The sequence below is a fragment of the Columba livia genome, chromosome 1, assembly GCF_036013475.1.
Source record: "Columba livia isolate bColLiv1 breed racing homer chromosome 1, bColLiv1.pat.W.v2, whole genome shotgun sequence".
Classification (NCBI taxonomy): domain Eukaryota; kingdom Metazoa; phylum Chordata; class Aves; order Columbiformes; family Columbidae; genus Columba; species Columba livia.
In genome coordinates, this window is record NC_088602.1 from 112622841 (window position 1) to 112639569 (window position 16729).

The 16729-nt window shown below is 37.8% G+C and overlaps 1 protein-coding gene across 6 annotated transcripts in view; it reads left to right on the plus strand.

The window, feature by feature from the left end:
• The window catches only part of MID1 (midline 1), a 253389-nt gene that overhangs the window by 159373 nt on the left and 77287 nt on the right, over nt 1-16729 (plus strand). Inside the window, exon 3 of one of the 6 annotated variants that reach the window (XM_065073473.1) lies at nt 16040-16123. The exons of the other annotated variants lie outside the window; for them this stretch is intronic. Within the exon in view, the coding sequence (XP_064929545.1) occupies nt 16040-16123 (84 nt within the window). The remainder of the gene's footprint in view (nt 1-16039; nt 16124-16729) is intronic. 6 annotated transcript variants of the gene reach the window in all.

Consider the following 16729-nt stretch of genomic DNA (forward strand, 5'->3'; position numbering starts at 1 on the left):
ATTTGCTAAAGAAAGGACATTGTAGAGATCCAGTGTTGAGATTAGAGACTAACATGTTCAACAGTAAAATTCACAGATCATCTTTCATATGGAAAGAACATTCAAAAATACTAACAGCAAAGAGTTCAGAAGCAGGTGGGAATCTCTATTTTATATATATACATATATATATATATTTATACATAGAGAAAGACTATATTTTGAGGTTTGATACTCTCTACCCTGAGATTTAAAACAAGAAGACAAAATGAGCCTGCTGCATCCTACTGTTGCTCAGCATTGCCCAGTAAACATTCTTTTGGATGGGAATAAAAAATAGAGCTAACATTTGGCCTCAAGGTAAATGTTCCAGCAGCATAAATCTAGTCTAGCAACAGACTGATGTCTCCTGAATTTGAACTGCCAGAAGGGGAAGTGAAAAGAGGAATAAGCAGGGTGGGATTTGTAGGTCAGTCACGGATTTCATGTAATTCATTTGTTTATGTAGCTTTGCAAACTCAAAGCTGTCTGAGATTTAGAAAAACAAATATTCATGTCTTCTCAGAGGTTTGCCAAATGACAGAGCACTGGCAGTCTTAGAAAGAGGCTGAAATCATTTGTTGCCATGTTATTTCAGCTCACAATAAGCTTTACGGTTATCCTGGATTTCATATGTAATACCTTGAGAACTGCTGAAGGCAATCGGGTGCTTCTATCCCATGCCATACCCAAAAAACTGTTGTAGCAGTTGCTTAACAACTCCACCGTGACTTTTTTAGCATTACGGGATGATGGCTTTGGTTTTGGCCTGTCTGGTCGGGTTAATGGGGCTGCTGTAAAGTTCTGCAAAGTCACTGAGAAAATGCTGGCTTAATCTTGAGCTTATTGGAAGGATCAGACTGGCCATATCCTGCAATTTATTCAACAGAGTTGGGTAACATTTTTAGTGACCACAAATTCATCACAAATGGAGTTTTGATCCTAAAGCTGTTTTCACTTTTGAGTAGAACTGCAGAATCAGTTTGGGGTGAGGAAGAAAATATCCTGGAGATAAATGCTAGTCATGCCACCCCTCTTTTAGCCATTGAATTGGGGATTATGGAATTTGATTTTTATCTTAGCATGAGAGTCTTGGAAACCACACGTCCCTCTGCAAAAGGACACTGTCACCAAGGAGAAAATTAGAGGGAATTTGGAGCGGGCTTTTCTTCTTCTCTCTTCAGTGTGCTTTGTATCTTTCATTTGTGAGGGTAGAAAGAGCTGCTTCTTCTGATTCTTTCCTCAGTAAACCAGAGTATCATAGTTTGTCCCTGATGCCCTGCATGGAGTCTCTTGTACCCAGCCAGACAGAGGTGCCAGGCTCTGCCATCCCAGGGGTCCACAGGCTGCTCTCCTGGCAGCTTTGTCCCACAGGGTCCCCCGCAGCTCATGGCCTGGACACTCACACCGCTGCTGAAACAGCTTTAACAGCAAAGGTGTCACTGGCCATGTTTACTCTCCTGTTTGCTTGTCCTAGAGCCTGGAGCTTCAGTCGCATTTAGAAAAGTGGGAACTCCAGGTCAAATTTGTTCTCCCCCAGTCCAGGGTGGGGACAGGACCAAAGAGACAAAGCTACTTTTCTGGTTCCGGTATTTCAGTTTGGCTGCCGACCCAGAAAATCAATTACAGTCACAGACCTATGTAGTGCAGAATGAGGTAATATTCAGTATGACAGTGGTTATGTCTGGTCTATGTGGAGCCAAGATACCTGCAGAGGTTGCTTTCCACGTGCTGCCTTTTGTACTCCTTTAAATTCTCCCAAGGAATCCTGTTTTCTGTGCAGGTTTATTTAAAATAGAGATGCAGTACATTAAGAGAATAGTGACTTTTTTTTTTGGCACAATAGTTCTATAGAGTGGTCTTAGATGAAGTTCAGCTAATTTATATACTAACAATAGTGAGCTGATATTTCCTCTGATACTGAGATTTGGCAGAGAGGACCAGAAGGAAGTGTTTCAATCAAATATATAAGGGGACAGTAAAAGGGAAAAAAGAGACTTCCTTTTTATTATGTGAGGAGAATAACATATTACAAATAATTTCCACCCATAAAAATGCCCTTTTGTTTTACAGCCTCATTTGGGATTTGCTGTCAGGCCTGTTTTGATCATTGTGGTATCTTTGGAACACCCCATCTTTGCTTCCTCATATCCATAGCTTGCCTTTGCATGCGTTGCATCTAATCCTGGTTGTTTACATTCAAAGATCATTAACCAGGATACTTATTATTGAAGAGCAGTGCTCCAAGTCTGGGTTATTCTGGCCCAGTTGTTGCAGCTGGATTTTTGTGGTTCTTCAGTCATTGCTGGATACTTTCATCTTTAATCAACTGACCAGCTGTAATTTAGTGAGAGCACTAATGGGCCAGGCTCTCTGAACAGGGATATTTGAATCTGCTTTCTGCAATTTTGCAAATCCCAAGGTTAAATCACAGGTTGAGAAGCTTCCCACAGACTTTGAAGAAAAAAACTTTGTGCCATGCTATCGGCTTTTTCAGCGTTTGCAGGAGTTGTTACTCTGATTATTGAATGGCATGGGTTTGCATTATAAATGAATAATAACTGAAGGAGAAAGAAGGAAGAATTTTACACTTTTGCACAGCACCAGCACCACAGCCATGTTTTCTTTACTGAAGCACATGGCCCATTTTGTCCTACCAGTGTTAGGAAACCCTCTATTAGCTACTTGTCCCTACAAGCATTAATTCAGCCTCTGAGCACTCAGGGGCTTGTGCTGTTTGCAAACCGCACTGTGTAGAAGAGCTGAATTGCTCAAAGGTTTTTCCATCAGAGACACACCACAAAGCTTGATGTGTGTCTGATTCAGAAATCCCAGGGCAGCGTGTGGTTAAACAGCAGAAGGGCCAAGGAGAGATGCTGCCAAGTCCTGTGGAACCCAACACCAGGTTTCCCAGAGGAGAGAGAGATTTCTGATGCCAAGGTTTTCAAAACAATCAAAAAATGGAAGTAAGTTCTGTGATGCCTCAGCAAAGGGCTGATTGCCAGCCACTGATTTTTAATAGCTTTAGGACATAGTCAAGCAATAAATGCCAAAAATATGCTGCTCTCTTCTGCACTTTCATGTTGGTTGCAGCCAAAATCCAGAAGCTTGGAGTTTTGTTTAACAGCCTGTGGAGCACAGTCCTGGGAATTAAAATTATCCGAATAATAAGCAATATGGAAAAAGTTTTGTTTCTGATTTGTTCAAATTTTTGGTTGATCTCTCTTCATTAAAACTAACTGCTTTCACAATGAATCTCTCCTTCTGAGAAACACTGGAGCTTTATTTCTACAAGGACTCCCATCCAAAGTGTTACTTTCTATTGGTCAGTCCCTATTTCAGCAGAAATTTACAATTGCAAAGTTTCTATCACAGAATAAAGGTAGAATAGGCAATTTTTTTTTAATGAAATGTTATATTGTGTGTGAGCAAGAGATCTATTCCCAATGAGGAAACTTCTGTTTTAACAAGTTAACATTTTTTGCAAAATACAGATACTGATATTCTGTTAGACAGCCGATGGCAGCAAAAAGCATTTATCAGTTTCTGGAAAATAACACCATGCTGCTTTAAGAGGAATTTCTTAATGATGAACAAGCTATAATACTTGTTTTTACCCAGCTTGTCAGCTCAGTTTAGCTTGTATACTAACAACACAGCTTTTCTGTGTCAATTCTACATTAGATCAGAAGGATTTTTTCTATTAACCTTATCCATGCTGCTCAAGTTGACTTCATGAGAGAGATAGCCTGATTCTGGCTAGCTGAAGTTCAGCAGCATTCATTATTATTACATATTTTTCCACATTCTTATTCCTGGTGAGTTGGTAAAATAAAACTTCTATAGACCCAGGTTTTCTTGGATGAGTCCTATCCTTCTGGACTCTGCAAATTTTAAAAACTATAAGAGTGCCCAGAATTTCAGATGGTAACTCTAATGGATTGCACGTTTCTAATTCAGCTGCTTTTAACCTGGGATCCTAATCGTCTTTGGGATTTCTAGTGATCATCACCCAGGCATGTGCATGCTGTTTTTTACCCAGGCACAGGAATTCTGATGCTGTCAGGACACCCCAACATTCCTGAACATGCGCTATATTATATATTCACTTACAACTGCATAATAAGCCTTCAATGTGTCCCTAGGAAAGGTCACACACTGCCCAGATAGCCTTTGCAACCCCAGCCGTTCTATATGCTCTTAATACCTCAGATTTATTGAATATACAGCAAATGTTCACAGCTTTTCAATCAGGAGATCTGCAATAACAGCGTCCTCTTCTGTGTAAACCAAGCTGTGCAAACCTGCCTCCTTGAATGGTTCACATGATGGTAGGCATGGATGGAGACAAATCCACCACCAGCTTTCTATCTACAGAGATTTTTTTTTGCATAATAAGAATGATCTGTTTTACTTGTGTTTTGCTGTGTGTTGATGCTTCATTAGAAAAACTGGTCCTGCTGGGGAAATACCTCTAGTGAGTATTTAAAGTTTACATAGCATATTGGCTATATTAGTCTTGAAGGTAAAAGAATGACTGTGTGGTGCAAAGAAATCTATCACTAGGATATTGTGTTTTATTTCATTTTTTATTTCTTTGTTTGATTCTTCTTTTTTTCCTTTTAGTTTTATTTCATTCATGAACTAGTAGCCTATGCAGTTATGGTGAAAATGGTTGGAAAATGTCCTGTCTTTCTGCTATGGATTCCAATTCACACAACACTATTTCAGTAGAAATTTGAATTTCTGGCACGACTTGTTACTGTATCTACTTGTTTTATTTCTCATCACAGAGTCATAAGAGACGCAAAATAAGTTAGCGTCTACTTTAAAGAACAGAAATCTATTTCTCTTGGAGATCGTTTTTTCCCTTGTGAGACAGTATTCTTTCCTCCTAAGTCAATATAATGCTACTCAACTACTTTGATATTTCAAGTACATACATATCCTTTGAGTATCCTAATGCATTTTTTGCTTTCAAACTGCACGCAAAAATGGGATACTTGCTAAGTCTCTGAAATTCATGGTTCTAATATGTTTTAAGATATTTCTGAGGCAGATATTTGGAGGCCCTATTATTTATTGACTTCTTATTCTGGAGAATGTTCATGGTCTCATTATAGTTATTGATCTCTGAATGTTACAATTTGCTATTTGACTGAAGTGAAGGGCTGCTTATTTTGATGATGTACAAATTAATTGACGAAATTTCTGGGTTTAATGCAATTTAATAACTACAAATATTTCAAGACAGATATGTTTTTTGTAAAAAATTATGTAAGAGAGGAAGAGAGGAAGGAATGAAAATTAGCATAGAAAACATTTAAGAGAAAAAAAAAAAAAGATGAAAGCTGTGTAAAGACACCAGTCCTGTATGTGCAAATCTTGCTGTTGATTTAAATGGGAGCAGGAACTTGCTCTTTATTAGAATCACTGCTTATGAGATATGGGAGTATCATTATGTGAAGTTATTTTGTGGTTTGGTTACATTTTTTTGGTGTCACAGAAAACACCCAAGAGCTAAAGGCCCCCAAACTAGCATTTAATGTCTAAAACAAGTTTAGTAAACCTCTTATCATTATTGGCAACCTGCAGTCTGTTGCATTTCTCATTCTCCTGTCAAAAAAAGGGTCTTCAGTGAGGTAAAACATGAGCTTTTCATGTCTAGGGACTTGGCAGAGGATGAACACTGGAATCTCTGTTAAGCATCTAATGTACAATAGGTGATTTCACAAGGCATCTTTGCAATTTGGCAGCCTTATTTGCAGGAGACCTCAGGATTAAATGAGCCTATAGTGAATTAGTTCACATTACCCCATAGAAACCTGCCTCTGTAGGTCAAATCTGAAGTTAATTCACTAAGGTACTGCATTTTCTTCTTTTTGTGCTGTCAGAATACAGCAGGAGACACCTAGCTCAACTCAGTACCTGCTGCACCCTTTAGGTATTGGTGTGAAATGTATTCACAGCTCTGAAATACGCTGATGAACACAGTGAATATAGATGTGACACTCAACGAGAGACTTTTTTTTTTCCTAAAAAAAAATGTATACCGAATCACCAAATTAAATCTCACCGTAAAGACCGTGGGTTATGTTCAGGGAATTAGAACTAATATTACCCTAGTTCTTTCTACTCTGAGTACCATCCAGTTTTTAACATCCATTTTTAAGGATGGGCTTCTTTTTCTGTACCCTACTCTTTTAAAGTTGGTATTAGCACCATTCTGTGATGGCAGGCCTGATTCAGGGCTCATTGACATCAGCAGAAAAGGTTCTAGATGACTTTGCAGGCTGTTGCACAAGTACCACAGGGAATCGATGGCTGCACCCATGAAAAATTTACTGGGATTGAGTGTTTTGTCTGCATATTGAATAATAAAGTCTCAAGTGATGTCCGTAGAGTCAAACTGTGTATAAGCCATTTAAATGCACTGCAGCAAAACCCATGTGCTTTGACTGAGTGCTGAATTGAGCAATTAAATGTCCAAGTACTATGAACTTTGCATTGTGAATTAGCTCTCTGACTCCTATTTATTGATTAACTCCTCTACAAACGCTAATAATGTCATTGTATTTTTCTCACATATCTTTTGTCTCATTCCATGCAAAATATATCTGGAAACCTTTAAAATGCTAGGTTTTTGTAAAATACATTTTTTTCATGTTTGGTTTGGTGAAAAAAAACCTATACACACGCTCTTTAAGATTACTCTTTGTTCTATTTGCTCTTGGCTATTTGATTTAAATTTTACAAGGCACAGATCGTGTCTTCTCTGTTTGTTTAAAAAAATCCATTGGTACTTTTACCATATATAAGTGACAGGGGTTAATAATTATTTCACATATAATTTTATACTGCACTTGTACAATGCAGAACCCTTCGGGATTATAGCTAACTCAAGAGATCATTTAAAAAAGGCTATGTTTTTAAATACAGTCAACTTTTCTAAACACATGCACTGCATAAATTATGGTGTTTATCTGTTGCCCTAGGCTAAGGATAATGGGAAGCTGTTTATTCTGCCCTAAAGGATAACCTGCCCCTTCAGTGTGCCTAGGTCCCATGAGATGGAATAACTGTGATGGGACCTCTGCCTGGAAGAGATCAGAGCAGTCCAATGCATGTTGCTTGCTAATAAAAATTATCCTGCATTTTGTGATACCATTTGGAATGGAACATTTAGAGGCGGCATGTGTAATCTCAAAGCTCTTAAGAAGAGACAGGCATAAACAGTAAGAAACAATACAGTGTATCAGCCCCACAGAGTGGAAATATATGGTACATGGTGATCTGTTGATATCTCCAGTTGTGCTACTTGCAAGAGTAAGTGTCACTCATGTGAGGGTTCATGGGATAAAGTCCAGGGCTGCCTTTTCAAAGCACTGAGCAGAATTGCTAAATAATAGTATTTTCCAGGAATGCCTCCAACCAGTATTTTTTTAAAACAGTACAATAAACAACAAACTGGAAGCATCCCTTTCTCTTTGGCATGTTTTCCATCACATGACAAAACTACATAGACCCGTTAGGAAAAAAAAAAGAACATTCTGTTTTTAAATGTAGGGCTGCATAAAGCAGATTCGCTTGAAAATTATATATATATACATATATAAATAGAAGAGTCTCTTTTTTTTCTTAACCCTCTAAATTTCTTGGTATCCTAAGCTTAAATAAAAAATAACTGAGTCTTAAACACTGTGTGGTTCAGGACCCATTTAAAGCATTACAGCTAGCATCATTCTGTCTTGTAAGTCATCATGGCAAAGCTGGAGTGTGGCATGTTCCAAATGTATAAACAACCTGAAAATCAGAGGCGCAGACTGTTACTACTATCTGTGACTTTATTCCTGTGAGTCACCATTAAAGTTTGCAGTGGAGATCACAGAGGTTGTGCAGGTTTTGTATTGTATAGTGGATTACACCTGAAAATCATCTTTTTCAGTCATTATTAGCATCATTCTTGGGGAATTTTGGAGACAGAAAATAATTTTGGACACTACGACAGGTATAGCTATGGCCTCTTGATTTTTTCTGGACTTTTAAATCTAGATTCTCCATCTCAACTTCTCAGTTAAGGTGCAAGTGGATCTTAGGCAGGATGTGAGAAAAGCTTTGTTGGAACTTCAAAGGAAACCAGAGTGTGAAGTGGAAGCAACATGACACTACAGAACATCACAAATGTTCTTTCATCGCTTCTATTGTGTTTTCTCCTCTTGAAGCACTTCAAACCCATAACTACCAAAATTTCTGCGACTGTATCCTTCTTTTAAAGTGAGAACAGAAAGTATTGTGTTCATTTCACCCACAGTCATTGCCAAGACTTGCGATGAAACCTAGGGCTTTCTTTATTTATCAATAGTGAAGTAGGAGTATTGTGCTTATATTGTAACTAGTAAACAATGCTGCCTCAAATAACTGAAAAACAGTTTCTCAATTGCTGTCTAGGTTTCAGACTCACTTTACCAAATGCTTCAATGTTTATTTCAAACAAGGAAGCTGAAAAAAATGTTTTATTTTTAATTATCTTAGATAGAAGTATCTTAAAAAGCATTATGCCATGGTGGAACAAATGGAGAAACTTGATGCTTCACAAATAGTGAATGCTGCAGTGTAACTTCCTATAGAAAATCTCAGTATAGGAAACAGGCAGATCAGATCAGGTTAATCTTTGATCAAGAGCCAAAATTGTCAGGAAGATAATGATAGTCATTTTGTGTTTTTTTATTGTCACAGAGAACATGAGATAAGCATTTTTATTTATGTTAACAGGGGAATGCATGATTAAATAACATTTATTTATTTAAAACAAAACTAAGACTGACTGAAATAAAATGTTGTGCTCTCCCTCCATCCTTATTCTTAATATTTAATAAATTATCTTATCTTCTATCAACTGCTGTCTGATATTCTATACCATTCTTCAGTCTGCAAGGAAAAAAAAAAAAGGAGCTTTAAATTAAATATAGTCTAATGCCTGGGCACAGAGCCACTTTTGAAGCTGTAATTCACTTCAACAGTTTTTGATAATTTCAGAACAAGCAACAGAATCTCCTGTAACTTACGCATATTATTAGGTCACAGAGATTTAATTTCCATTCCAATATAAACTTTCAAATAGAGACACTTGTAGTTTTTTGGAGTGAGTTTGCTCGGGTTTATTTGGTTTTCTTTTGGTGGTGTTTTTGTTTTTCTTAATTAAGGCAATCCAATCTCTTTTGTAAAGAAAAGACTTCATCCAAAGATGAAGACTACCTGTCTTTACAGAGGTATTGCAGGTATCTATAGATATCAGAGTGAAAGGACTGTGTATGAAATTGGGAGCAGGGACAATTAGGAATTTGGGAATGAACTTTCTATTGCTGTTTATTGTAAATTCTGGTATAGAAATCATTATTTTTTCTCCAGGAATGATCCAATTTTAATTGAATTTCTGCAAAGAGAGACAGAAGTTGCTTGAAGGACTGAGAAAAGGAGAACCATTTCAGAATAAGCTTTGTATACTTCAGTAATGATTAGGGAGAACTCCCTGTTAGAAATTTATAATTCTGTAAGTAAACATACACATAAGGGGGACTTTGTAAAAGAGGATGATAAGAACTGCATGTTCCAGTCACAGGTAGTCTGCTAAATGACATTTAATGCAACTTGTTCAGATAATAATATGGGATACCAAAGTTCAAGTGTATGTTCAATATATGTTCAATTTGTAACTGTAAACATTGAAATAATGGCAGGAACACAGACCTCACACTACTGTATTCATACACAATGAGAAAATTGCTCTGCAATTCAGGAGAGAAAATATAGACCCTTATATGTGTATCTATGTTGAAAGAGTCATCCTGGGGCCAAAAGGAACTTTAGAAGCTAAAACCTACTTTTGTTGCTTATCTCATGAAGTTTCTGACCAGTGCATTCAGTTAATACACTGTTATCTTTCTACCGTCATTTTTACAAAGCTCTGCAGTCTTCCTTCATTTTTTTGCCACAATACCTTCAGCCAGCTGTGGTTTTCCCAATACACGTTCCCCTCCCTCTGCTCCCACCTTTTGTTCCTTAAACCATGTGGACTTCCCTTCTCAATAGCTGCAACTGCTTCCTTGTCCCCATCTGCCTACTGCTCTCTTTGAAACTTTCCCTGAGAGAGTATACATCTAAGAAATTAATTTTTAAGTTTTTTGACACTCTGACCTTTAATGACATTTGTGGGTCTCAATGTCTTTCTCTGAGAGTCATATCTCAACATCTCATAGACTCAGGCATCAGCATAGTTTGTTGAGATCAGTCAGGAGCAAACTCTGAAGGGGAAGGAAAAAGGGTAAAACAAACATGGCTGGAAAAATAAAACTCGCTGAGATCTAGAGAAAATCAGGCAATTACAGGGTTGAATAATGCCCAGTCACAGAGGTTATTTAATTTTGTCAAGACATTTTTGATCACTGACAAACACGTGCAATCATAAGTGTGTGTGTCTGTATACATGCACACATATGCAGGTATATATTTTATACATGTATAAGTGAGGGTATATGTATGCAATTGTATAAAACAATGGTTTCAGACAGGCTGAAGTTTCTCATATCTTCAGCCTTTCACTTTTTGATACAGCTAGTCACATACTCCATGCCCTTGCTTGTCCATATGCTGATCATTCCCCATATAAGCTCCTACTCTTGCCTCCTCGTGAATGTTGATTCCAGCCTCACTTTACTCCTCTTCATTGTCCAAGGTACTACTGTCAACATTTATGTCCCAGCTATTGCTTCAACCATATTACTTTGCCATCACTTTAGCATCCTCCTGTTTTGATGTTCTCAATTGCAACTTCCTGTGGTTCATTTGAGCAGCCTACAAAGTGGTATTTTTGCTGCATTTCCTGTGTCTTCCCTGTTCTTCTCACTGTCTTAGTGCTGCCATTTTCCAAACACACATCCATTTCTCACATTTAGTTCCCTTACCTACAACAAAGCTCAGTGATTCAAGGCAAGGTCACTTCAGGCTCTAAGACGGCACTTCCAAAGCCATGAAGTCTTATATTTTTGCTTGTTCAGAATGTCATAAATCAAGGAACTAAAAAATAAAGTTAACAAAAGGTGAAAATGTGATCTTCATTTTTCTTTCTCTTTTTTTTTTTATTTTTAATGTTAGGATCTCTGCTTGTAATGTTTAACTACTTTGGGAAAGGGACTAAATGTTCGTCTTATATTTATATAGTATCTAGCAGAGCAAAGTTCTGATATGTGACAGGACTCTGCAGCAAGAGACAGAAGAAAAGATTATAAATTGAAGGATTTATTGCAGGTATTTCAAAACTACTGACTAATTCACTTTAAGTATTGGATCTAATATATAACAAAATAAAGGGTGTTTCAAAAAGATGGACCCAATTTGAAACCACCGTAGCTTTAAAAATGGGTCCATCTTTTTGAAACAGCCTGTGGTAAGTATTAAAAACTGCAGGGAAAATTTTTACATGTTAGTTTTAGGGTTGTTGTTTTTTATTTTTTTTATTTTTACTTATAAACACTTGGGGTAGTTCTCTAATCATAAATTATGGTTTTTAAAGCATACTCTGTAATATTTACATAGAAAGTTGATAAATTCGCTTAATTTTGTCCAGCTATCACTCATCAGTAATCAGTCATCTGTGGTTTGTGGATAATTATCGTTATTTAAGTTTTAGCCTAAATTCTCTAACTTTTAAACAAGGCAGTATTTGAGTAAGTGTCCCTGGAGGGAATGTTTCAGTGTTCAGTTCTGCCTGTAATTACTACAAATTTCTTTTAACTTCACAATTATTCACTAGTGATGGTTTATTTACAGATAAATGTCTCATGAACAAAGAAGGAAAAGGTTTATAGCAGGCTCAAAATTCAATGTTTTGTCCTTTCCTCTCTGTTGTTAATTTGTATATCATCTGATTCACTGAATATGGGTTTATTTTGTGTGCTTATTTTTTTATAATTTGAAGGCTTACTTTGCTCTTTGCATGTTTTAGAAGTGGCTTAGTTCAGATGGATTCCTGGTGCTGAGTAACTGCATGATTACAAAAAAGCTTAAGGGTGAGCATGTACTTGTGCAGCTTGATGAATTCCAGTCTAAGTCCTCTCAACCATTCCAGGGGTGGAGAAAAAGGCTCAGTAGATGTGGAAATGGGGAACTATCATTGCAAATGGCAGATATGATGGATTACGTGAGTGCTTGGTGTTATTCTTTGAAAGGAATTAGGTAAAGAACAGCTTTTTAGGATAGACCAGTTCTTGGGAACCTTCTTAAAAAGTGCTTAGAGGAAAAGTGCCAGTCTATAGATACAACTGCATTATTTAGATCTTTCTCATTAATTTAGACACTTTTCCCACATTTGACAGGCACAAATATTGCAAACATGAGTGTGAAGCTCTGATAACAAATGTACTAAAAAATGCAAAGCTTTATTACTTGACTATAATCCTTTCCAGGCCATGGACTATGCTTTTGCTTGTCTTGTTACAGCTAGTGAAGCTGCAGTAGTATATTGCAATATTGCAACATATTGTACCATGTATTAATTGATAGTAGATAGTATCATATGTATTTTAGTATACTACATAATGACATGTAATAGTAGCCTGCTGTATTGCTAGTGATACAGACGGTACTGTCGTAGCACTTTCCAGCTAAGGCAATTACGATACTTTCTGTTTGAGAGTGGTGGATGCATAAGAATTTAGAAAAGAATTTATTCTTTCATTTTAATTCTCCTGTGGCCAGAGATTAGCTCATTTCCTGGTGTGCATAGCCCAGCCCCAGTTCACATTGGAGACTCTGGGAAGGTGGCATTAGAAAATAGGCTGTATGACCAACAAGACTAACAAAGCTACAAGTAGAGTGGCTTGTGCCTCAATAACACCTCCAAACAAGACCAATTTCCTCCCTTGCTCCATGGATTCAGTTTTCCTTCCTTGCAGTACTTTCTCAAAAACCCATGGGTGTTCCCAGTACCTTTTCCCTTCCTTAGGCTACTGTCTGGGAAAGCAGCAGTGTAGCGTGAGGGGTGCTTCCAGGAAAGGTGCATGCCCCAGTAGACCCTGTGGGTCAGCTCAGTTCACACCAGTCTTCCTCCTCAGCAGGGTCATAGAATCACAGAATCATCGAACAGTTTGGGTTGGAAGGGATCTTGAAAGGTCGTCTAGTCCAACCCACCTGAAATGAGGGGGATGAGGTGTCTCTGCAGGACATCTTCAACTAGATCAGTTTTCTCAGAGCCGCATCCAGCTTGGCCTGGAATGTCTCCAGGGATGGAGCATCTACCATATCTCTGGGCAACCTGGGCCAGTGTGTCACCATTCTCATTGTAAAAAACTTCTTCCTCATGTCTAGCCTGAATCTCCCCTCTTTTAGTTTAAAACCATCACCCCTTGTCCTATTGCAACAGGCCCTGCTACAAAGTCTGTTGTCATCCTTCTTAAAGGCCCCTTTTAAGTACTGAAAGGCCACAATAAGGTCTCCCTGAAGCCTTTTCTTCTCCAGGCTGAACAACCCCAACTCTCTCAGCCTTTCTTCACAGCAGAGGTGTTCCAGCCCTCTAATTATTTTCATGGCCTCTTCTGGACCGTCTTCCAACAGGTCCATGTCTTTCCTGTACTGGGGGTTCCAGAGCTAGACACAGTACTCAAGGTAGGGCCTCACCGGAGTGGGTCATTAACTGAGTCTTCACTCCACTACTCAGCAGTAAATTTTAATGAACTTTGTGGGACTTCAACATATCCAGGACTTCTGTGTCGGGTTTTTTTGATACTAGCCATTCAGTTTGTAATCTACCGTAGATGTGGCCGATAGCCACATGTGGGTAATAATAGGCAGTCAGGTCAAAGTTAAAGAGAAGGGTGAATTTAAATGAAACCCTGTTGGAAACAAAACCATTTATATCCTCAATATATTCTCCCTCTCAAGAATGTTGAAAAGCTTTTTCACCCCTGCTCTTTCCTCTTTCCCCAGCACAGGTCTACACCAAATCGTTGCGCTAGTGGCTGTTGTATTGTTCCGTACTTATGAGTGACCTCCGTATTTCTAGAGATACATGTTCTGAGGATTGTCCCTATTCTACAGGTGTAACTTGTTTGTCTAGAAAGATAAGCAAACTATAATAGCATGCAAATAAAATATTTCTGACTAGCTGAAATCTGACTGACCCTTGCTTGTAGAGCTAGCAGTAAGATCCTTCTTTTTTGTGGCAAAGCATATAGATACTACAATGGGGGATGTAAATCAACCATGTTGAGCTTATGCAAGATTTGCAAAAGTTATTCAGGAGTTAAGGTGCCCAAAATGTAATGGGAGCTTATTTTTTCTAGTGTTTTTTAAAATCCATGCCTCGTAAATATGTCCTTCAAATCCAAGGCATCTGGAAAAACAAATCACTAACATTCCTTAGTAAAAACAGCTTAATTTTCAGAGGGGCTATAAGACTTTCAACACTCATAAGCCTGAAGAAAATAGTGTACGCTCTAGAAACTTCTGAGGAAAATGTCATTTACAGAAGTTTTGTGAGCAGTTTCAGCTAATCTGAGACCTCATCAACAGGAGGGATGGTTCTGCTTCACCACTTGCTTTGAGATAACTTGTTATCTACTGCCTCACTTGTACTGGCTGGTATAATCGTACACCTTTGGAAGGATTTGTTTTCAGCAAGATTAACATTTTGATGCCCTTGACTATATGCTCCCACATGGTGTAGTGCTAATGAAAGGCTGAGAGCAGGAATGCCCCTTTCAATAATGGCATGTTCTTAAGTTATTTTAATAACTTGAACTCGAGTCACTAGCTGCCAAAAAAAAAAAAAAAAAAAAAAATGCAAATTAAACTGTGTTTTCTCTAGCTGGGGAAAGGAGATTAAACAGAGTCGTTCCGCTACTCAGAGAAACAGTGTGACATTTTTTATGAGGGAGTATTTTCTGGAGTTTCAGAAACAGTCTCTGAGTCACATATTACACACTGGTTTTGCTATCTAATTCCTCTCTTTAAAATTGCATCTAGGTTGGTGCAAAAGTAATTGTGGTTTCAGACCATGAATTTTAAATCATTATAACTAGGCTCAAACACACCTATATTAATCAAAATAAGAACCATTACAATCCACAGAGTTTTGCCAATAAGAAATAAGTTTGTTTATTCCTGTAGCATAAAAATCCATGCTTCGGGATTTGACGAACTCTTGGAAAACATTTTCTGCATCCTGCTGGTTGTGGAAGCGTTTTCCCTGCAAAAAGTTGTTGAGATACTTGAAGAAGTGGTAGTTGGTTGGTAAGAGGTCAGGTGAATATGGCAGATGTGGCAAAACTTCATAGCCCAATTCATCCAACTTTTAAAGCATTGGTTGTGCGAGTGCAGTTGGGCATTGTCGCTGATATTTTGGATTTTCAGTCAGCTCATGAGGCACCCACTTATTGAGCTTTTTCACCTTTCCAATTTGCTTCAAATGCCAAGTGACCATATAATGGTCAACGTTGAGTTCTTCGGCAATTTTTCATGTAGTTGTAAGAGGATCATCTTCTATGATTGCTCTCAGTTCCTCATTGTCAACTTCCAATGGCCAGCCACTACACTCCTCATCTTGAGGGCTCTCATCTCCTTTGCGCAACTTCTTGCACCAGCACTGCATTGTATGTTCGTTAGCAGTTCCTGGGCCAAATGCATTGCTGATGTTGTGAGTTATCTCCGCTGTTTTGCAACCCATTTTGAATAAAAAAAATTGCTTGAATTTGCTTTTTTGTTTCTAAAGACATATTGCCATAACCTAAAATAAATATTAAAGAAATAGCAAGTAATAAGCCAGCAGAAAAAAAAAAAAAAAAAGGTAAGAAAAGCATATTAAAATGATGTATAACAGAACCACATTTAAGGCTATATTCCAATACCAAACAGCAAATTTCAACAATGCAAAAACCTCAACTAATTTTGCACCAGCCTAATACCATAAATAAATGGGGCAAAGATGCCATAAACTCTGTCAGTGTCAATTCATTGCTTTGTCACTAAGGCACTAAGCCTACCCTGGAGTCTAGACCTTGCTGAGAAATCAGCAGCTGTGACAGTATCTCTCTGTAGTGCTGTGATAGGCAAGGTAAGGAAACCTGCATTGATAATTCAGTTTCCTGAACACAAGCATATCAACATCCAGTAATGAGCACATTTTCCACGGTCATGTGAAAAAAATTGTGTCAGATAATGGAAGTAAATGAAGGCAGTGGTTTTTGTACTTTAAAGTAGATCAAGCCTTCTGGCCACATATGTAAATTTAAAATAGATCTTAGAAGGGAAGTAAGACTCATTCATAGCAGAGATTGTCATGCCAGTTATACAGTTATTTTATTCCTTCCCTTTTTCTTCTATCATCACATGTAGTATCACATGCTGACTTTACATTTTTCTTTAGTAAATTCCTCGCTACTTTTAATATCACAACATCAGTGAAAAGCAGTGATCTACATAACTATATTATACAATGTTTGAAGGGATTTAGTGAGTCAGGATTACTTATTAGTGAATCCAAAAATGCTGGCTTTGGTTTGAAGACTTGCCTGACAACTTCTGAGCTGCAGACCCTTCCTCTCCCTGCTCTGTCACAGCTCATCACCTCCTCAGTTTTTCTGCTATAACAGTCTGTGGAGCTGCATTACAAACTGGGTCTCTTATTCTGGTTTAAAATATAATCCCATTCCCTCCTCCT